General features: G+C 38.1%; 1 protein-coding gene across 1 annotated transcript in view; it reads left to right on the top strand.

Annotated features, from left to right (window-relative positions):
- Positions 1-24,094, top strand: part of LOC124622087 (2-oxo-4-hydroxy-4-carboxy-5-ureidoimidazoline decarboxylase-like) — a 48,456-nt gene extending 24,362 nt beyond the window's left edge. The window contains exons 2-4 of the mRNA XM_047147664.1: positions 2,504-2,773; positions 9,912-10,053; positions 23,817-24,094. Coding sequence (XP_047003620.1) covers positions 2,554-2,773; positions 9,912-10,053; positions 23,817-23,994 — 540 coding nt within the window. The 5' untranslated portion in view covers positions 2,504-2,553 and the 3' untranslated portion in view covers positions 23,995-24,094. The remainder of the gene's footprint in view (positions 1-2,503; positions 2,774-9,911; positions 10,054-23,816) is intronic.
- The last annotated feature ends 391 nt before the right edge of the window (positions 24,095-24,485 follow it).

Here is a 24,485-nt window from a genome sequence, read left to right as displayed (position 1 = left end):
CCATGACATATTCCATATTCACAATTATTTACTTGTTAGTAGTAGGACTCATATCATGCAATGTAATGCATCATGTCAAGTAAAGTATCATGATACATGATGTGTCGTATAACATAAGACAAGCTACAGTGTCATCCAATGTGACATTTAACACTTTGTGCAATATTCTTCCTATTGTAGATGCAGCCTGCTCTCTAGAAGCACACAAATCAAATCTGTATCTGTTTGTTCTTACATGCCTCACCATATATGTAACAGGGAATAGGTTTTGGACAGAAATGGTCCCGTTGGGGAAATCAGCCCTCCCTCTCCCCCCCCCCCCCCCCCCCCTCCAAAACCAGAAACAAATTCATCCACAGAAATTTTATCTGCCCCCCCCCACCCTTCACCACCACCAGAAAAACTTTTTTATTTATTACCACTGAGCCATGATATTATTGCACCTGGTCTCCAGTAGTTGACAAACTGTAGGTAGGGATTCCTGACTGGGGATGGAGGAAAAAAGGCCCTAAGAACATATTTCTGGAAATGCATCATTGCCATGGTAGATGGTGCTGACGAATGACAGTTCCGCTGACCATGTGCCATGTGTTCATTAAGTGTTGCAGATGATATGGACAGTAGTGGTTGTCATGCAGGATACGCATAGCTGTACTTTGGCTTACCCCATGTTGGCAGGCCACTTGCCTGGAGCAGGGACTAAGGTTTGTCTCAATATCCTGTAGAACTCAAGTCTTCCAAATTTTCTGTATGCACAGTCCGTCACCTCCCTGCATGTTCCTCTGTCTGAAAGATCCCATGATCACACAAAAGCCCCTAATTGTGCAATATGATTGGTGTCTGTGAGGGTAATTGTTTTGGTATAGCCATGGTGCCTCTCAACCATTTGCATCTTATGAAATTTGATCCAATTCACCCAAGTTTGAAACATAGCAGCAGCATGCTTCAAAAACTTTGCAGAAAAGCATGTTTTTTGCACGTAAAATCCAAATGTGACAAGAGTTTTTTTTTTTTTTTTTTTTTTTTTTTTTTTTTTTTTTTTTTTTTTTTTTTTTTTTTTTTTTTTTTTCAAACAGTTAAAACTGACATTAGGTCAATGTCCAATACATCAGTGGGCCAAATTCAAACCACCAGTCTTATTTGAGTCTGGAGTTATTTAATGGTAAAACCTGAACAGTGCATATACAAATGGTGCCATTAGCTGAGTATTAATTTCTGCCCAAATAAAATCTTTTGCAAAAGGAATTAATCTATTTGCACAATTTGGCCACATGCTAGTTCCAATTCATCATTCAAATCTTGCATAATATATTGTAACATAGTAAGACAAATGTTCCAGTGGGCATATAAATGCCGCTGGTCCAGGCTAGACCAAAAACTTTTTACCTCTTGTTCCATGCTCAAAGAGGAACCGAGAACATAGACCCCTCCAAACCATGATTCTGCTCATGGCCTTTTCATACATATCTATTCCAGCACTTCCATACTGTGACAATAACCAAAGACAGAAATCAGATTTGTGGTAACAATCTGTTAAAAACATTAAGAATTTTAACTACATCTTGTGAGTACATTTAAGTATCAGTTATGCATATCAAATATAACCTTGATGATTACAGCATAAACAGTGCTGTCCATAATCATGGAAAGATACCTAGACTGAATTTAGGTTTTCCCAAAAAAGAATGTATTGAAAACCTAGCACAGCATTTTCTACCAAGCAAAAGAATTATAAAATAGCTTGTTTAAGGTGAATCAGGATACAATGACAACAAACTAGTTTAAAAGTAAGTATTATTCTGTACAGTAAAAGCTTATTAGGTAATACATAGTAGATGGTCTGGTAAAATGTGTAACACAAATAAATAACAGTAAAAAAATCAGTCATTTTACAACATGCTTTCACATTATAATATTTTTTCTTCTCTGGACAACCTTACTTCAAAGCTCTGTAAAGGGTGATACTAATATCTTATACTCTTTATGAGGTCAGCATATCTTTCATTAGGGAAGGATGCTGATAATTTTTTTTTCCAGTAAGCTAATGGGAGTTTATGCTACAAGAAATTGAAACCAAATGTCTTTGTCACAATCTTGATGCCCCCTGATAGTGTGTGGCATCTTACCTTATGAAATACTGAGTTTACAGTATGTGGAGTGATTGGTATTAATAAATGAAAGAACAGTATAGCACTAGCATTTTACATTAGCAGCATTAAATAACTTCTTTGATGAATGTATAAATAAAACAGTATTGTACAGTAGGGATAAGATAAATGAGATTGACTGTTTTAAGCAGACTGGCCAAGTGTTTAGAAAGATGGAGGTTCCACACTCTGTCCTGTCACAATGATTTATATGTCCCACAGTTTCCGTAAATTACTTCTGGCAAATGCTTCTACAACTACCTGTCCTATCATTGTCTTCTTCTTCTTCTTCTTCTTCTTCTTCTTCTTCTACTACTACTATTACTGCTACTACTGTTACATGTCCCAATTTTTAGCCAAGGCACGGATTTGCTGGAGGTGCAGAACAGTTTATCAGGTGTTGGAGATGGCACTGGCATGGCTGTGCCCACACACAAAGAAGACGCCGACAGTGCGGGTGCGTGACTTGAATGCCATGACTGACGGAGAGTGCGCAGCGCTGCTGCTCAACGTGGTGGAGCGCTGGCCTGCTGCTGCCGAGGCCGTCTGCTCTGGCAGGCCCTACCAAAGTGCCGACCATGTGGCCGCTGCTGCTGGTGACTACCTGGACTGCTTAACACCAGCAGGCAAGTGCTCTAGGCCACCACCATTTCTTAGCACCATTACACCACTAGACCCAGTTTCCAAACTGTAATAAGTTCTCTCTATAGAACAGGGAAGAGGAATAGGAGTAGGAATACACATTTTTGGGACAAGTAGTATGTTTGTAGTATACAGACAAATGTTTTCTGGCAATGTAGATACGCAGCTCCAAACCTTGTATGTAGATGTGTGCACCCTGGTAACTACCAGTTCCTCACCTCACACCCACATAGGTGCTGACTGCACTCTGGATATGTCAATTAAGTGCATGAACTGCACACTTTACACTGCTGACTGCAACAACTTCTGAGGGGACCAACCTCAGCTGAAGACCTCTCTCTCTGCTCTCCACTCATTGCAGATGGTGTTTGCAGTTATTTTTTTCTGCCCAAGTACAAAATTTTGTTTATACTTTTAGTGTCCCTTTTCCTATTCAAATTCATCACTTGACTTATATCAAATGTAGTCCAATACATTTGTTTTACTTTCAATGATATTCCTCTTGTACACTCTTTTCCAGAAACTGCCAATTCCATTTGACTGACTTCCTACTCCATTGCCATCACTGACAAAATTCCAATGTCAATTGCAAGCCTTGAAATTTTTATTTCTTCTGCCTGAACTTCAGTTCCATTTCTCAACTTTTCCTATGTTTCCTTCTTTGCTTGCTCTACATCCTTCAACTCTTATAACAGTATTTCTGAATAATTTGAGACCAAACATTTTTTAAGAGGAGGACAGTGACATTTGCGTGTAACATGTCACACTGTCAAATGACTTCGTCCATCTCAAACTTTTGTGGTGTATTCCCACAGTGAGAATACATTCCTGACATGGAGGTCCAGCTGCACACGTAACAGGAGCGAGACCAGGTTGTCTCGGAGACATGTCTCAGTTTGGTGATGACATCTGCCTCCCACTCTCACCCAGTTAGCAGTTGCTTTTGTATGTGCATCCAAAAGTCACAGTGCCTGTGGACAAACCATCAGTGCACAGGACTCAGAGGGTGCCATCTGTTCAAGAAGTTGTGACAATGCATTCACAAACATAGAAAGGTGAGACAGATATTTCTGTGTAGTGGCTCTGGTTATGTCAGGCGGTATCTTCCACACATTACAAGCCTGTCAGCATGCAACTGTTGTTACGTGTTTATGGGTACTCAATGGCTAGGTTACCAATGTCCATAACTGTTATTGTTCCTTTCTGTTACAGCATCCATTTATTGATCCATGTTCCACAAATTCTAACACAAAGAAGAGTGTTCTGTGATGTAGAATCAGTTGAAGTACATATTAAAAAAGAAAAGTTAGTGCACCAGTGGTTAACCATCATGAAACTGCTACATTGTCCTGCTGTTGGGACTTTTTTGTGATCAGTCTTAAGAGCACTTAATGTAACCTGCCATGAATTCCTGTCTTGTGTCAACCTCTTCATCTCAGAGTAGCACTTGCAGCCTATGTTCTCAATTATTTGTTGGATTATTCCAGTCTCTGTCTCCCCCTGTAGTTTTCACCTTCTACTTCTTCCTCTGGTATCATGCAAGTTATTCTCTGATGTCCTCACCTCCTCATCAGTTATCAGTCCACCCAATTTTTGTCATCGTCCTACAGACTACATTTGAAGCATTCTCTTCATTTCCAGTGTTCCTACAGTCCATGGTTCCCTACTGTAATATGATCCTGTGCTTCAAATAACAGTCTCAGAAATTTATTTCTCAAATAAGGCCTATGTTCAATACTAGTAGATTTCTTTTGGCCAGGAATGCCCAGTTTGCCTGTGCTAATATGCTTTGTGCACCATGCGTTACTTTGCATCCAAGGTAGCAGAATTCCTTGTCTGCTTTGTGGACCCCAACTTTGACATTAAGTTTATTACTAAATTCATTTCTGCTACTTCTCAATACATTTTTCTACCTTCAGTTTGCTCTCAATCCATATTTTGTACCGATTATACTGTTCATCCCTTTCAACAAATTCTGTAATTCTTCATTTTCACTGAGGTTGGCAGTGTCATATGTGAATTTTGAATTAATATCCTTTCACACTGATTCTAATTCCACTCTTGAATCTTTCTTTCTGTTTCCATCATTGCTTCTCCTGTGTATAGGTGGAACAGTAGAGGTATTTCTGTCTTACACACTTTTTAATCTGAGCTCTTTCTTCTTGGTCTTCCATTCTTATTGTTCCATCTTGGTTCTTGTACATACTGTATATTAGCCATCTTTACATATAGATTTTCCTGATAATTTTGCACCTCTTGCACAACTTTACACTGTTGAAGAATTTTTCTAGGTTGACATACCTATGAAGGTCTCTTCATTTTTCTCCAGTCTTGCTTCCTTTATCAACCGCAATATCAGAATTGCCTCTCTGGTGCTTCACCATTCTTAAAGCCAAATTGATCATCATCTAACAGCTCCTCCATTTTCTTTTCCATTCTTCTATATAGTATTCTCATAAGCCAATTGGGATATACAAGATGTAAAACTAATTATGCGATAGTTCTCTCACTTATCGCCCTTGCTGACTTTGGGATTGTGGGGATACTTTTTCCAAAAGTCTGATGGAATATCTCTGTTCTCACAGAATCTACACGCCAACCTTAGTAGTTGTATGTTTTGATTGCTAGCCAAAGAAACTATCCCTAGATGATGTACATGCTTATAAAAACAATTTTAACATAGTGTAGTTCACAGGAAAGCAGCTTCTTTCAGAACAGATAGTACTTTATCAGGTATACTAAATAGTTGGCATGTGTCTGTCTGCAAGGGTGACCTTCCTTTAAGTGACTGAGTGTATACAGGGTGTCTCAAACCTTTTGGGTCAAATTGAAACAAATGATAGTGGGTCCACAACTAACTATATTGAGATAGGGAACCAACTGTCAGATAAGCATATTTATTGTGTTATGAACATACATGGCATATGCCACATAATGATTATGTACCTCATACTAATTGTTCAAAGTGATGACCACCAGTCTCAGTGTGTGTATTGGAAGGGTGCATGCTGTTCTGCTGCACTCTCACAAAGATCCCAGGTGTTTGTCGTACTCTGCAACATGTAGCATGTAATAACAGTGGACATCGCTGACCACCAATGGTTTGGAAGGTGAGGTCCTCTCCCATGGCCAGCTTGACTGCTGGATCTCACGCCTCTAGACTTTTCATCTAGGGTTACGTCAAGACAATGGTGAACAAAACCCTCATTGAGACAAATAAAGATCTGCTCGCTAAGGTCTAAGCTGCCTGTCTCAGGGCACAACAGGCACCAGGGACCTTTGAGAGAGTGCACACTGTTGCCACACATGCACTGAGACTGGTGGTTGTCCCTTTGAACAATCAGTATGAGCTACGTTATTGTTATGCAGTGTATGCTGTGTATGTCACAGTCTAATCAGTTGTGGACACACTATCTTCAATTTCTACTTGACTCAAAGGGTTAGAGACAATCTGTACATGTTTCTCCTATTAGATAAAACATGTTATACCTGGCAGGTACTGTACAGTAGCTTGCAAAGTGTAGAAGTCAATGCTGATTGCAAAACTGTGTGTTTCCTCTGTCTCACAATAATTTTGGTAAAAGAACACTGTATTCTAGAACATGATTTCTTTTAAGTACAATAATATGTGAACAACAAACAATTTAGATGCTGGGAAATCAATATGCACCAACAGAAAAAATCACAGTACCAAAAAATAATTAATGCGGTGTAATGCTGTTTTGAGAATACATTTGTCTAGGTAACATATTTAAGTGATTAACAGTACAAGATCACAGGTCAATCCAAGTGCAGAATATGCCATTACAAAAGTAAAACACCAGTAAATTAACAATCTGTGTAACTGCCAGAATGTTGAATGCAAGCATGCAGACTTGTGTTGTACAGATGCCAGATGTCAGTTATGGGATAGAGTTCCACACATGTTGAACTTGGTCAGTCAATATAGGGATGGTTAATGTTGTGTGTGGATGATGCTCAAGTTGTCATCCAATGATGTCCAATATGTGCTCAACTGGAGACAGATATGGTGATTGAGCAGGTCAAGGCAACATGTTGATGCTCTGTAGAGGATGTTGGGCTACAACAGCAGCATGTCAGCAAGCTTTTCCTTGTTGGAAAACATCTCCTGAAATGCTGTTCATGATTGGCAGCACAACAGGTCAAATCACCAGACAGACATACAAATTAGCAGTCGGGATGCACGGGACAACCCCTAGAGTGCTCCTGCTGTCGTACGAAGTCACATCCCAGACCATAATTCCAGGTGTAGGTCCTACATGTCTAGCATGCAGATATGTTGGTTGCAGGCCCTCAGTTGTTCTTATTCTAACCAACACACTGCCACCACTGGCACAGAGGCAACACCACCGTTAATCAGAAAACAAAACAGACATCCACACTGCCCTCCAACAAGCTCTCACCTGACACCATTGGAATCACAAATGGTTTGGTGTCAGTGGAATGCACACTAAAGGGTGTCTGGCTCGCAGCTGTCCCTGAAGTAACCGATTTGTAACAGTTCATTGTGTCAATGTTTAAACTCAGTGAGGTGTTGATAAAGGCATATTTGCAGCCTTAAAGGCATTCTTGGCTAATATCAATTCCTCATGTCCAATCTCAAAGGTAACTAATACTCATGACTGTTCTGTCATATATTTCGAATTTTGACTAGATATCATCTTTAAGATGTAGACACATACCTCTGCACTTTTGTTTATGTCACACAACTCCGTCTTGGTATTGCAGTTTTCATTTTTTTGCTGTCAGTGTGATTATAGGCATATAATATTTTGTGTTATTTGACACTGTATAATGTTCCAAGTGTTGTAGTGCCGTACATGAAAATGGGCATATAATATTTTGTGTTTTTTGACACTGTATAATGTTCCAAGTGTTGTAGTGCCATACACGAAAATGTGTAAGTTGTAATACAAAAGAAGAGCCGTCTATGAAACCCAGTTCCCCATGCACACATGACGGTCTTGTGAGGATTAGTTCGAAGTCACTCATTTTAGTGGAATGTAATGAAATGAAATGAAATGGAATGATAACATAGGATCAGTTGCGGGTAAAGCAGGTGGTAGACTTCAATTTATTGGTAGAATATTGGGGAAGCGCAATAAGTCTACAGAAGAGATTGCTTACAAATCACTCATGCAACCCATCCTAGAATATTGCTCAGGTGTGTAGGACCAATACCAGATCAGATTAAAAGGGAATTTTGAATGTGTACAGAGAAGGCCAGCACGAATGGTCACAGGTTTTTTTTTAATCCGTGGAAGAGTGTCAAGGAGATAGTGAAGAAACTGAAATGGAAGACTCTTGAAGACAGACGGAAACTATACTGAGAAAGTCTATTAAAGTTCCAAGAACTAGCTTTAAATGATTACTCTAGGGATATATTGCAACACCCTAAATATCACTCACACAGGGATCGTGATGATAAGATTAGAATAATGACTTCATGCAAAGAGGCATTCAAATAATCATTCTTCCCACACTCCATATGTAAATGGAACAGGAAGAAACCCTAATAACTGGTACAATAGGATATACTTTCTGCCATTCACCTCATGGTGGTTTGCAGAGTATAGATGTAGATGAAATACTGAGGTATAATCTCTCTCTTCTTCTAGCAGTGTTTCGAACACAGATGACTGTGACAAGATTTTGCTGTGGCTTCAGTTTTGTATAGCGAATGAAGATACTGATTAAGGACCCAAACACATCTATGCTAAACACAGACAGGAGGCTAATGCTGTGTACATATGAAATTATTTTTGTTTCTATTGCTGTGAGGGTGAATTGTGCACTTCATACTAAATGTGTTCTTGTTATTAACCACGAGTGCCGCTAGAGAGTATGTGTACTGGCAAAAGAGTGTGAGGATCCCTATGTCTTAGAAGAACAAGATGTTCAGTTATCACCTTTACATAATAGTCTTCACTATACATTATGATTACATTATAGGACAGTATTGAGGGGAAAACAGGCTAGCAATCTCATCTAGTGACCTGCACACAGCGAGAGATTTCTAAGTGCAAAAAGTAGCAAAACTGAGCAATATTATTAAACAATGGAAAATCCAGGATGGAATGTAACAATATTACAAAAAAGATAATTGCTGCTCACCACATAGTGGTGACTCGCAGATAGGCACAACAAAATGCTGTCCAAAAGCTCACTTTCCGACAGTCTTTTTGTTGTGCCTATTTGCGACTCAGCATCTCCACTCTGTATGAGCAATATTATTGTTATTCCATCCCAAATTTTTTGTTATTTGAGGATGCCTAAGAACTTCACACATGATACCTCATATAACTAGTGCCAGTTGAACTCTACTTCTAGTACCTGCAAGTCATTTTTATTTGTTTGGTATTTCATAATGTGGGTCTTTTTAAAATTAAGGTCCAAGCTGTTTGCTGTGGACTAGTTGTAGGTCTGTTTCACTCTTCTAAAAAAACTGAGACAGAATTACTGGTCATTACTTACCTTCAAGCACCAATTTATAGTACTACTGAGACACATACAGCAATAAAAGTGACACACTACATAGTTTCCAGAACTAATAGTTCCTCACTATCATGTTGAGAACCTTAGCTGCTGTACAATTATAAGGTTTATAATTTAAACAGTATCCAGCCCACAAGTATTATTTTAAGAAAATATTTAAATCAAACCATTACTGTTTTAGGATTTACTACAACTCTACCTTCATGCTGGGGCCTCGTTTTGTACTCTTAACTGGTTTTGTGCACTAAGGTAAACAAAAAGTTTTTTGTTTAAAATGGTAAACATACATCTCTTGTAAGTTAACTGAATTTTGAACAAAAAACTTTGTTTTTCTTGGTGCACAAATCAATTATCTGCACAAAACAAGGGACCAGTGAGAAAAACTTTAAGAGCCATTTGAAGCTGGATTTGTAAATAACACCCAAAATTGGAAATAGTTGATTTAAATAAACGTTTTTAAACTGTGCATATGGCTAGAAGTTGTTGTTGTTGTTGTTGTTGTGGAGAGAGGGGGGGGGGGGGGGGGGATGAAACTTTGCTTTCCTCATGTTACACCGATTCTCTTGTGCTGCAAACTTACAAATTACACAAACATTTCCCCTGTAGAGAAGGAGGAGGTTCTGCGCAGTCACCCAGACCTGGGCAGCAAGGAGCAGCTGACAGAGGAGTCCAACAGGGAGCAGCACATGGCTGGCCTGCAGACAAACTCCAAGGCAACCGTCAGTGACATACATGAGCTGAGCCTCAGGTAGGCATTCCATGTTTATTTTCTTTCACCTCTCTGTATTACCTCAAGCACTCATTGTCTTTGTAAAGAAGAAATGAGAAATACTGCTGTGTCAGTAAAACAACTTTTTTTTTGGTACACAAAACACAGAAGTTCCCACATCACGTAACACTGGACTCAGACAGTTTCACTCAATGGTAATTCCCAGAGTTCATATTTGTATGAAAGAAATAATTACACTTCCTAATACACATTCTTCTCAAATTATGTAACTCATGCAGATGTTGGAGCTTTCTGTCAGACTAATTGTGATTTTCTGTGTCACTGTCATTCATATTTGGATTTGCAGTACCATGCACTATACTAGTCAGAATTTTCTGTTAGACTTTTTTTGTGACTGTGGAGTCTTTCCATATCCTCAGAAAAATCTGCTCTGGTCTTCCTCAGTTTTTCTGTCCTAGTTACTACTCAGTTATGTTTTTTTGTTTAAATTTTTTTCCATGTTGTACCCACACCTCTGTCAGGGCTTCGCCTACTAATATAATCCGTTTTATTACCTATATTCTATCTTTACTGCAAGTCTCATAGAATTCCACAACTTTCTCAGTTTTTAAAAATTATTAATTCAATCATCATGTGAGATAAATGTTATCAAGTATATCTTTCCAGAATGTACAACGAGTCATAGTATACATTAACAAAGTCAATTTTAATCTGTATGCTGTATTAAGAATTATACTACCACTGCTATGCTGCTCACATTTACACTAGCTAAATCTAACTGAGTAAATTAGGAAGAAAGCTACAGCTGATACTTGAAAGAAAGCTGCTGCTTCCTGCACGATATTAAATCACTGCTGTTCAAGTTTAATATTCACTTGATCAGACTGGTATTTTTCAATGAAAAAAGTCACCTGCAGCTGTATATACAAAGCCTTGTTTACAATATATGATTACTTGTCATGCAGTTTTGCAAGGAACCTTGCTATTTGCCATGTACCTAACAGAACTTTTCCAATTCTTGAATATAGATATTCAGATAATTTAGAGGTGGTGTGGCTAATGAGGTACATTTTCTTTTGAACCATTATGGGTTCCTGACTTCTGCATCAATGTCAATACTCCAAAAGTCACCTGACAGTATGTGGCAGGGACTACTTTTTACTTTTGGTATGACTATCTGACCTCTCCTGCCCCTCTCCCCCCCCCCCCCCCTCCCTTTGTTTGTTGCATTCATGAACAGTGTGTAGAAAATTGGATTTAATTTCTAAAATTTTCTCATTGTGGTCATTTTGCAAGAAGTATGTGGGAGGAAATTACCCATTGTCAGACTCTTCCTGGAATATACCCTCTTGTTATTTCAATAGTACAATTCTCTGTGATGCACAATGTCTCTGCATCTGCCAATGGAGTTTGTTCAGCGTCTCTGTAATGCTCTCCTATTGACTAAACACTCCCACAACAAAATGCACCACTCTTCGTTGGATCTGGTCTCTCTCTCTCTCTCTCTCTCTCTCTCTCTCTCTCTCTCTCTCTCTCTCTCTTTCTCCTATTAAACCAACTAGTTGGTGGTCCTACACTTATGAACAACACTCAAGAATGAGAACAAGCCACTTCTTTTGTGAATGAGTTACCTTAAGATTCTCCATGGGAATCTCCTTCCGGCATCTGCTTTTTCAACAACTTGTTTTATGTGGTCATTCAATTTAAGGTTGCTCCAAATGGTTATTCCTAGATATTTTACAGTAGCTACTGTTTCCAGCAATTTGTCACCAACAGAGTAAGTGTACAGTAGTGGATTTCTGCTCCTATGTATGCTCAATATGTTACATTTATTTACATTCAGGGCTGACTGCCAGTGCCTGCACCATTCACCTATCCTCTGCATGTCTTCCTGCAGTTCACTTCTCTTCTGACATTGCTACAGTCTCGTAGATAAGCATGTCATCCGCAAACAGCCTCATGGAGCTTCCAACATTATCCACTAGATCATATACGTACACTGTAAACAGTAATGGTCCTATCCCACTTCCTTGGAGTACTCCTGAAATTAACTTTACACCCGTCAATTTTGTTCCATTAAGTGAAGTGTTGACCCTAACTGCAAGTAAGCACTGAGTCCACTCACAAATCAGGTCCGATACTCGATAAGCTTTTTTTTTTTTTTTTTTTTTTTTTTTTTTTTTTTTTTTTTTTTTTTTTTTTTTTTTTTTTTTTTTTTAAAATGAACAACAGTGCAGGACTGTATAAAATGCCTTCTTGAAGTCAAGGAATGCAGCAACATAGATGGGCAATCTTGTTCTTCTTTGGGAACTAGTTCACTGGTGATTGCTTCTTTTTGGGAACCATTCACTTTTACTCATTCACCATTTCTTTTCATCTCATTGTGCGGGCTACATGGCTTTATATAAATTTCCAGAAAAAAATCAAGTACACACAAGTGGTATGAGGGACAATCAGTAAGTACTGAAACAATTTTTTCTTGGCTAATTTCAATTGAAGAAATGCAGAATTTGTTGTGAAACATTGTGGAATATTCCCGCTTCAGGTCCTATAGTGTCATGGAGTTCATATAGGTGGCGGCGCTATATGTAGCCTTCAAAATGAGTCTGTGATGGAGGTGTGTTCCAAGCAGAGAGTTAGTTGCCTTTGGAGGAAACAGGACCATCACAGATATTCATAAGTTCTTGCACAGTGTGTACACACATATGGAAGTGAACAAAAGCTCTGTGAGTCATTGGGTGAAGCATCTGTCATCATCAAACACAGTCTCACAAATCTGATATGCCGCGTACCAGCCGATTGCATACAGCTGTAATTCCTGAAGTGTTGAAACATGTGTACATTCTGATTTGAGATGATCAATGGATTACAAATAAACACCTTACTGCACAGCTGCACTGGGACTCTGAAGTTTATTGTGCTACCCTCAGGAAAGTTGAGAAACAACTTTAATGTGTTCATTGCCACAACAAATGAACTTCTCCTCCTCCAAAACAACACAACCCTTGCTCATCTGCAAGGAGATCACAAAAATTCATTGGACTGTTCTTTCTCATCCACTCTACAGCCCAAATCTTGCACCTTCGGACTTCCATTTGTTTGGCCCAATGAAGGACGCACTCCACAGGAAGCAGTACATAGATGATGAGGAGGTTACTGATGCAGCAAAATGTAGGGTCTGACATCAGCCAGTAGAGTGGTGCCATGCGGGCACACAGGAACTCGCAGTAAGGTGGCATAATGCCATCGCCTTGAATGGAGATTGTATTGAAAAATAGGATTTTGTAGCCAAAAGGGTGGGAAAAAATATGGTGTATTGGAATCTTGCTGGAAAACAACCTTTTCTCAGAAAAAGAAATGTGTTGCATTACTTATTGAATGATCCTCATATTTCTGCCTGTCAAATTCACTGATTGCCTTATGTAAACTCTTTGTGCTGTTCAATCTCCCTAGCTGAATATCTCCTTTTCTGCATTAGTCAACAGACATAATGGAAAAGTGGCCACAAACCAAGTAAAGAGACAACAGAGCAAGCTGCTCGGAAGCACGAATTAAGGAAGCTGTTTCTGACCCAGCATGGACTATGCTAATCGTTATTCACTGTAGAGGGAAGCTCGTAATTGTACCAGGTACTGTGTGATTGTTTTCATTTCATTTACAGAAGATGATATATACTTGCATAGGCACTGCTATTGAGAAATAACTGAAAGTAGACTGTCATCTGTAAAATGAATATTAGTAGTTCCTTTTTACAATATGTGGGTGTGTAAATCAACTACACATCAAATGGTTCAAATGGCTCTGAGCACTATGGGATTTAACATCTTAGGTCATCAGTCCCCTAGAACTTAGAACTACTCAAACCTAACTAACCTAAGGACATAACACACATCCATGCCCGAGGCAGGATTCGAACCTGCGACCCTAGCAGTCAAGCGGTTCCGGACTGCAGCGCCTAGAACCGCACGGCCACCGCGGCCGGCAACTACACATCAAAGTTCCGCACACTGTGTGGAATGTGAAAACCTATTTGAAAAGTCACAGCTTCTGACACTGGAACTGAGAAATTGTGTACTGAATAGATGCTTTGTTTCAGCAACAGGGGGGGGGGGGGGGGGGCATGTCGGAACTTCGTAAATGAAAAGAAACAAGACTTATTAATCCAAAGCCTTGACAATGTAGCACACATCATTGTTTTGAAGAACTTTACAATTGAGATAAGTCAGTTTTTTATTAGTTATCAGTTGAAAGAGGCTGTAATGTACATGCATGGAATCAATCATCAGTTAGTTGATGGCTCTCAGCACTATGGTATCAGTTAGTTGAGAAAGAGAACTTGTGTGCCAGCACAGGCAACCGTTGACAGACAAGAGTCAAACCAATACGAAGTTCAAGAATTATGTAAATACACATTATTTTACTTAAATAGGAAATTTACACACACAAACGTGTTTAAAAAGAAAAGTTCAGTACCGATAATTTTATGCATATTTCGTTCATTTAACTTACCACTGAAAGGGCAAGAAAAAGTCATCAATGAAACTCTCGCTGAATGACTTTTTAGTAAAAACATTAATTTGTCACAATGACATAACATACAGCCTATTTTAAAGGTGCTTGTGTTTTGCCTGAATGCGTTTTGAAAAAAGATCTCTCTTATTTATCTTGCAGGTGTAAGATATATGAGAGGATTATACTAATAGTTTTTTTAGATTTACTGTGGAGTTTACTGTGGAATTTACTTTGGAGTGTCTTTCCGCACTCGAACAGGATTCATCATGCAGGATGGAAGGTGAAAGTCTTTAATGTATTCAAAAAGTTTAATTCCAGATGAAGTTGAATTTCAACCACATGATGGGGCTGCAATTTGTCCTATTTGCATTTTCCTTACCATTATGTATTTCTAAGCATGATCCTGTGACACTTCAGAACCCAAAGCACCTTATTTGGATTTCAAAATTCTTTCAAAAATTCATACACGTATATCAGATTGTTGGTAACGATACTGCATGTGTGGCTTAACAAAAACTGGAAAGTCATTTGTGGCTCCTGACCCCTTTTCTATCGTCAGTCTTCTAAATAAAAAATTGAAAACAGCCACTACACTGAATTGTGAAGCAGAACCAACGAACAAAAATTTGTAAGGATTCAAGCAAGAATCAGTCAAATCCCAAAATTATGAATGATGGAACTGAACAGTTCATTTCTAATAAAGTAGAAGCCTCTGTAAACAGATTTTATTTGAGTGACTCGAGATTCTTCACAGTGGTACGCAAATGAAGATGTCATTAACGGTTTACACCTAATTTCTAAAGTAAAATTAATTTGTAAATTATCTGGTTAAAACAGGTGTCAAGCTCACTGAACACAGTAATAATAATATAAAAGAGAAACAGAAGTTATATGTGCTTTAGGTTGTGTCTCAGTATTCCCATAACACTCTAGAGGGGGGGGGGGGGGGGGGGGGGGGGGGAATACGCTATCAAAGAACAAGCATGTGTGTTGTAAAGTGTGATTTTCTCTTCATATTTGCCTCACACACTTAGTGAACAGTAGGTTTATCAGTTATATTATTAAAGTTAATCCAGCAATACCATATTTGTAATCATGTTGAAAGTAAAAAACAAAATTCGTTAAAAAGCTACTTCTGAACAATATTTTTTTTTTTTTTTTCAGGTGAAATCTAAATATGGTTTTACACCATTCTACAATTTTTCAAATAGAGAGGTACTCCTTCCCCTTTGCCAGCTGAGGCAAAATCATGAACGACTCACCCTTTTATGCAAAGAAACCAACTAGAGGGTGCCACAAGGAAACAACCAAACTTTAAAATTATCTTAAAAACTATTCGTTACAATGCAAGCAGTCAAAATTTTAAAAATCTACAAATAAAAAAAGCAACAGCTTCTCATAAGTATGTGTTCCACAGTTGATAGAAAAGACGAAAAATATGATTTCATTACATACGACTTAACTATTATATATGTTCCATAATTATAAAACAGTTGAACTCGAATGACGAATGAGTGATTACACAAGAAAGGAGACCCAGATGGGAAAGACAAATGGAGGAACAACATCAGCTGAAGTGACCTTAAATGACCTTTCCTGGGAATGAGACCGACCACGACCAAAGTGAATGGTGAAGAACCATTCCTTGTAAGTCGTTCCTAGGTCTATCCACCACTTCAGTGAACCATTCCTTCAACCCATTCGTTCACGAATGACCCTCTCTATGCAGCATCACACTGAGTGCCACTGTCTACAGTGCTGTGGATCCCATTTCTTGTTTTGTGTTAGACAGGTGCTAGTTGAATATCTTTGCAACAGCTTGCCTAACTCCATCATGAATCATAATTGAGAAGGTAAGCTCTACATAAAAATTATTTTTGTGTCTTATATTGTGACTGGGTAAATCACAGTTCAGCTGAAACTGATTTTTATTATTCATAACAGAATTCATGAAGTAGTATAGAGAGGGGTCCAGAAAAATGTAGACTATCTTTGATAGTCAGTATTAATGGAACATAATGACATATCACTACAGTTCTCACATGGAAGGAAGGTTATTTCATTTAACTGAACTACAGCTGTCAGCGTTGCTAGTAGGATGGTTACACATGATGTCTTGATGGTTTCTCATAGCTCATTCTGTGTGGCTGGTTTCTGTCGATAAACTTCATATTTAAAGGCCCTCCATGTAGAAGTCAAGAGGTGTAAGGTCTGGAGAATGTGGTGGATGCTTAACAGCTCCTCTTCGACCTGTCCATCATCCAGGTAGATTTTCATCTCAGTAGGCTACGACATCTCTGAGATAGTGATGTGGAGTGCCATCTTGTTGTAAGTAAAATCTTTCATTTCCAAACACCTCACAGATGGCTGGTAAAATGGAAGTTTGCAGCATATGAAGATGCACCTTACCAGTTACAGTACCTTCAAAGAAGAATGGGCCAATCAAAATACTTGATGACAGACCACAACACACCACACATTAACACCTGGTAGATTAACATGTTTGTCCATGCCAATGTGAAGATTTTCAGAAGTCCAGTACATACAGTTGCGCTGGTTTACAGTACTGTTCAGTTTGAACTGCACCTTGTCAGATCAGATAACCATACATCCTCATGAAGCATGCTTTCAAAACACTTAAAGTACTCCATCCTTCGATCCGTGTCGACCTCATTCATAGTGTGCAGCAATCTTTGAATGTATACTTTCCACTTCATAGTCTTCAGAATTTGTCGTATATTTGATTGCCTTACCCTGCTTTCATTTGCACCCTGCTCCACAGATTTTTGAGGTGACCCAGTAAACTGTTGCAACAGAGCAGTGCTGGAAGCTGGACTTGATGTTTTTCGTGGGCCAGACCTTCCCTTACGCTCATCATGAATGGTATCATCAAGTTTCAAATTTATCCAGAATACAATAAATTGTTGTATGTGTTGGTGTCTGAGTTCCATACACATTACGGCATTGCCATTGTACCTCCATCATGGTTTTGCACTTCCAGTGCCAGTTCAATAGGACCTTGTGTTGCTCAAATGAGAATCTTGCTTTATTCATTGCTGCACAGTCATTTGCTGGAAAACGTGCGCCAAGATCTGTTAAGAAACCAATAGTCTATGCCACCATGCAAAGATATATCACATTTACACTCAAAGGTGTCTACATTTTCTGGACCCTTCTGCATTTATTGGAAAATGAGAAAGAAAATTTCAAGGTCCTCAAAAAGGGTTCTATAAGATGTGCAGTTATCTACATTGCACAATACTCATAATGCTGATTTTTACTGAATGGACACTATTTACACGAGATGCACTGTCTCAGAAGGTAATTTACCCTTGACTACAGGGATGTAAAATTCACAACCTCTGGTTTTTAAGGTTTTTAGGTGAACCGAGCTTCTTGAATATTTTATGTGTGTGTCGAGTACAAGGGCGTACAAGAGGTGGGCAGGAAAGGGCAGCTGCCGCCCTCCCCCAACTCGCATTATTTAGTGAATTCACATCTAGCACTGCCAGATGGACAGGCATATAAATTCAGTGTTAGTTTGAAGAAAGCCAGCAAAGGTAATGCATATTTACTAGTAGAGAGTGTGCCCAGTGCCAATTGGCATGAAATTTCAAAACTGTTCTGTCATTCATCACAAAACTGAGCTACAGTGCTTACTTTTTGGACACTGATGTATTAATGTCAATTGCTTCCTAACCAATAACACTATTAGCAGTATATCTCACATTACTTTTCAGTAAATCATCTTCACTGTCTTCCCATTTAAACTCCTGCTTAGTTACAGTCTTCATTTCTTTTACATGAACTAATAGGGGTTTTCTGCGTTTTGTTACCTGTTGGCCAGAGAGTGAGAGGAAAATCCCACACTGACAATTCCAAATTAATAAATGTTTCCCATTCAACTCTTCATCTACCCTCCACATGAATACTTAAAGTTTATTTAGTTTTGCCTCCTATAGCTGCAATTAACTCCTAGTCGATACTGTTCTCTCAAATGATAATGTTAATGTGGTCTTCTATAGAGATATTATCACTGAACTTTTACAACACTAGATAGAATACTTCGAAGTAAAATCAACATATTCTATGTTCCTACTACTCACAAACTGAAATTTACTTTCATCCATAGTCAATTATTAATTTCTTAAGGTCATTGTTTCATTTAGTTGCCTCCACATTCTTTCAACACTTTTTTTCTGTTTCTTCCAGCACTTACTCACTAGTGGTAGTAGTAGTAGTAGTAGTAGTAGTAGTAGTTTATTCATCCAGAGACAATTTACATTGCATGGATTTCGTCAAAAAAATACATAGTATATATATACACACATATAGGGTGAACAATACTATACAAAATACAGATGTGCATAGTAGACTACGTAACATCAGACCACATTGAAATAGCATGTACAACTTTGATTATTTACATTGATGTATGAGAAAGACTTTTTACATGGAATACACAGTTGATATTTAGATATAACACATACAATTCTAGCACTTTTGTACATATTATTTATTTAGATCATAGCAACAGTCAGATAAAAATTACTATTGGCACAGAGCACATAAATATAATTGTTTAGTATGGAGCTATTCCAGGTATTCTTTTACACTATAATAGCAGTTGGTCATTAAAAATTTGAATACTGCTTCTTTAAATGAAGACAATTTTTTTATTTCTTTTATCTTTACCGGTAGTTTGTTATACAATCTACTTCCTTGTATGTTTGTTTGTTTCTGTGCCAAAGCCTTGTTAACTCTTTTTATATGAATGTCACTGCACTTTCTTGTGTTGTAAGTATGTAGATCCGAGTTGGATTGGAAATTGTTAATATTTCGTTTTACATTAATTACGCTTTTCTGTATATAGAGGCACGGTAGGGGTAGAATATTCAGCTGTTTAAATAATTGCTTTGAAGGAGTTAGCCTTAAACTGTTGGTAATTATTCTAACAACTCGTTTTTGTAGAGTGAAGATGGTTTTGAGATTTTTCTTACTATGACCCCAGAAGATGAGGCCATAAGTAATAGCAGAATGTATATAAGCAAAGTAAACAGCTCTGCTACATTCCCTACTACATACAAAGCTAATAACGCATAAAGCAAAGCAAGCAGAGCTTAACTTATGTGAGAGATACAGGATATGGGATTTCCAGTCTAAATTTTCATCTATATGTACACCTAAGAATTTTGTGGTAGCAACTCTCACAATTTCTTTATTTTGTATTCTGAGATCTAGATCAGAGTGTGACTTTGCTTTCCTGTAATGGATATAATTAGTTTTAGAGATATTTATGGTTAATTTGTTCACTTCAAACCAATTTTGCAAATATTCTATAACTCTGGTTGCAGATGTTGGCAATACCTGGTTTATGTCAGTTACTACAATGTTTGTGTCATCTGCAAACAGGGTTATATGAGTACCATTTACTGGAATCTTGATAGCATTTATGTAAAGAAGAAATAGGAGAGGTCCTAGAACACTCCCCTGTGGTACCCCTATTGGCACAGTCTGAATATCCGATCTGTAAACAATACTTTGGTTTTTACTGTTTGTTGTTGCAATTTCTACTACCTGTTTCCTATTATGGAGATATGACTGAAACCACTTTTTAGCTACTCCTCGTATACCGACATATTCTAATTTGTCTAGCAGGATATCATGTTGGACAGTATCGAATGCCTTTCAGAGGTCCAAATTTATTCCTATTGTACTGTTGTTCTTATCTAGCCCCGTTACAATATTTTCAATGAATTGGGTGATGGCTGACTCTGTACTCATTCCTTTGCGGAAGCCGTGTTGGTTTACAGACAATAGATTGAATTTCTTGAGGTAATTTGTAATTCTGTTTTTCATGACTGTCTCTATTACTTTTGAAAATACCGATAATAAAGCTATTGGTCTATAGTTTCCCACTTCATGTATATTGCCCTTTTTATACAATGGTTTTACTTTTGCAATTTTTAGTCGTTGTGGAAAGACACCTTCTGAAAATGATATGTTTATGATGTGTGAGAGTGGGTCTGATATGACACTAGCACATCTCATCATGACTGAGCAAGGTATCTTGTCAATCCCTGAGGACATTTTATTCTTCATTGTTTTTATTATTTGATTAACTTCCAATTTGTTTGTGGGAGATAACAATAATGAATTCACACTTTGTTCTTCTGGGATTGATGTTCTACTAATCTTAGGACAATTTTTATGCAGATTGTTTGGACTATTTATGAAGTAGTCATTAACATAATTTGCTAAAGTACGATTTCTGACTAGCACACCTTGATCATCTTTTAAAACAAAGTCATCTGGATTTCTAACATTTTTGCTTGGGCCTATTTCTTTTTTTACTACATTCCATATAGCTTTTGATTTGTTTGCTGACCCAGCAATTACACTGTCATTGTGCATTGTCTTGGCTTTTTTGATCACCTTCCTGTAAATTTTCTTGTATGTCTTAACATAATCTGTGAAGTGTTCATCTTTGTTATCTTTTTTGAGTTGACTGATATGTTTTAGTGTTTGACTAGATACTCTAATAGCAGGTGTTATCCACTGGCTTGTGTTCCTAGGCATGACATTGATCTTTGTGAGCTTTTTTGGGAAACACATCTCAAATAGGGACATGAATGTACTAGAAAAAGCATTGAAAGATTCCTCGGTTGTAGCTTGTGCAAAGACATCTTCCCAGGTTTCATTAGCTAACAACTGGATGAAAGTATTTACTTTTTCTGTATAGAAGTGCCTTTTGTATCCCCACTTATATTTTACTGCCTTGGGGATAGAGTAATTTATGTATGTTAATAGTGTATTGTGATCCGAAAGACCTAAGTTTACGTTTAGTGGCTCAGTGATACCATTCTCCATATTTGAGAAAATATTGTCTAAAAGAGAAGATGACAGTTCTGTTATTCTGGTGGCATCTGTAAAGAGTGGTTTCATGTGGAAGCTGCTGAGTATACTCAAAAGCTGTCTTTTTTCATCACTTTCAATTAACAGGTTAATATTAAAATCTCCACATAAAAATAATTTCACTTCATTACTATAAAAAGTGTTTAATGCTGCTTCTATTTTTTTGAAGAATATGTTTTGTCACCCAGTGGAGATCTATATACTGTAATGACAACTAGTTTTTCACTCTTCTCCTCAGTTTTTAACTCTATGGCACATGATTCAAAATGTTTTTCTATATTTAGATGGTCCAATTCTGTTTTCACTTTGAACTGCAGTCCTACTCTAGAGTAAATGCATACCCCACCATTTTTAAAAACACTTCAGCAATAATGTGTTGCTAAACTGCAAGAAGAAAGTTATTTTATAACACCCTCCACAGTTTTTTCATATTATAGGTATTTAAAGGGAACAGTAATGCTTTCCAGCCGTACTACTCTGATATCTATAATTCCATGACAGTTGTCACATTTTTGAGTATTTGTTCCTTGTTGTATATAAAATAGTCAAAACAAAGTTATTTGCAGAAGAAACTCGAGCACAATGTCATTTCATACCTGCACATAATTTTTTATCTAGTGCACAGGAATGGGCTGTCTTTTCATCTAAGGGGACTGAAATTACACAGCAAGTCGATTTATTATGACTTTGTTCTACTTTGTTGTTTATTTCAAGCACGTTATGTGAAGCTCTGACAGAATGTAAATACAATGCCTGACAAAACAAATGTGAAGAACCCAGAAGATGCAGTCAATACAACTTTGAATGCATACACACCATCATCAGGCACATAAATAATGATAGTTGCAATTCTCTGTTGCAGCTTGAATAGTCAAAACAGTGTATTGTTTGTGTTTAATGTTGACACCATGCCTGGTAGGGTATATAATGGGTGTGAAGAGGATCAGATGTTGAGTGAGCACTGAAACAAATGAAGATGCAAAACACTAATGTGAGATAGCTTTATCAGCATCCAGAGGAGTTTGAAAGTGTCCTCATTATGGATCTCCATTTGACCGGCTGGTTGAATCATATAGTATGCCAAATTTGCACAGCAATTGGATGAGACAGTGGCCGAATGTTGTACTGCACGTGAACGTGAGAGCATGCATACACATTGTCAAGGTTCCGGACAACCAAATCTGACCACCAAAAGGGAGAATTGCCTTTCTGTGCTCCAAGCACATTGTAACCCCTTTACATCTGCATCTGCAATTCTACAACTAATAGGCTCCTTGCAGTATTCTGTGTCATCCCGCATCATTGGTTGGAGACTAGTGACAGCTGGACTAGGGAATAGTGTGACATGTGTCAGCTGCCATTAACACCATAACACAAACAGTTTCATTTGGAGTGGTGCCATGGCCGGGAAATATGGACTGCTGATGAATGGCATCAAATTGTGTTCAGCAATGGATCACAGTTCTGCACTACCCCGGATGACAATCGTCATTGAATATGATGGTGACCTTGGGATATGTAGTGTTCTTGCAATGTTTTGGAGGAGCACAACCATGTTACTCCTGGGGTCACCGGTGCAGGGAGCCATCAGGTACAACTTCAAGTCACGGCTGATGGCAAAATGGTGTGTCACGGACAGCGTGTGTCCTCACGTGTTACTCCTCAAGTGACAGAATCACGGTATCATCTTTCAGCAAGACAATGCTTATCCACATGTGGCACTTCTATGCCGTGACCAGCAGGATCACCAGAATCGTCCCAAACAGTACACGGGTGAGACTAGTTCACATAGCATCTTCGTTCCCCAGTGGCAGCATCCAGGATATCGAGAACCAGTTACAACAGTAGCAGACCACCTTGCCTCAGAAGAGGATACAACAGCCTTACGACAGGTTTCCCAATTGCATCAGAGCGCTGACATTGCCAAGTTCTTCGTAAATTTGACTCTGTACAGTAATTGCTGAAATAACATCACACTCCCGCTACCAACCCATGAAATTTCATTTCGTTTCCTGCTCCCCTTCTGGGACCTTCACGTTTTTTGCCAGGCAAGTGTAGCTTAGGAATAACAGCAACAACTCACGAAATAGTAGAAGCAGTGAGTCATGAACAGATGCACAAATAAAGAGTGAAAACTCATCTAACTTTTGGACGAATCCTTTTTCAAACTAGAGTACACACACACACACACACACACACACACACACACACACACACACACACTCTCTCTCTCTCTCTCTCTCTCTCTCTCTCTCTCTTCTACTACTCGGTGAGTTGTTACCTACACTCATAAAATATTTACTTTGTAACTACTGGAACACAAATTTGATTTACATGTATTTTTTTTATTCCAGCTACAAATCAAAATTTGGATTCCCATTTGTAATTTGTGCACGGGAAAATAAAGCAGATACAATTCTTGAAGGGTTGAGGAGGAGGTTAGAGAATTCTAAGGAAGACGAACTGGAAACAGGTATTTCTGAAGTAAAGAAGATATGCAATTTAAGAATAAAAGATTTAGTTGAAGACTGAACTTTTGTCATATGTATATAATAACTTGTTATTCAACATACATAAAATAAAAATCAATATTTCCCTTCAAATAAAAATAAAGATGTATCAGCTAGAAGCAGCACTACACTGGCTTAATTTATTAATTCATCATGTTTCATGGATTCTAGCATCAAGAACAGTTCTCAGGGACATACAATGAATGCATTGTGTGTTCCAAAATTGCACAGCTGACAGAGGACTCAAAACGGTTGAAGATGAGATTAAGCAATGGACACAACTAAACAACGTCTGTTTTCTATGCAGTATCTTGTAGACAAAATGCAGTTTCTCGCTAGGCTGCCAATTAATCATGCCCTGTCACTGGTTTTTCTTATAACGGAGTCTATGTGGTCATTCTGAAATAGATACATTGGTGCTCTCTAATATTAGTGCAAAATGACACACTATTTAGAACTCATTAATCTGGTAGTCAAATGATAACAAAAGAATTACCAGAGAGAGGCAGTCAA

The sequence above is a fragment of the Schistocerca americana genome, chromosome 7, assembly GCF_021461395.2.
Source record: "Schistocerca americana isolate TAMUIC-IGC-003095 chromosome 7, iqSchAmer2.1, whole genome shotgun sequence".
NCBI classification, from domain to species: Eukaryota; Metazoa; Arthropoda; class Insecta; order Orthoptera; family Acrididae; genus Schistocerca; species Schistocerca americana.
This window is presented reverse-complemented; position numbering and strand designations above follow the sequence as displayed.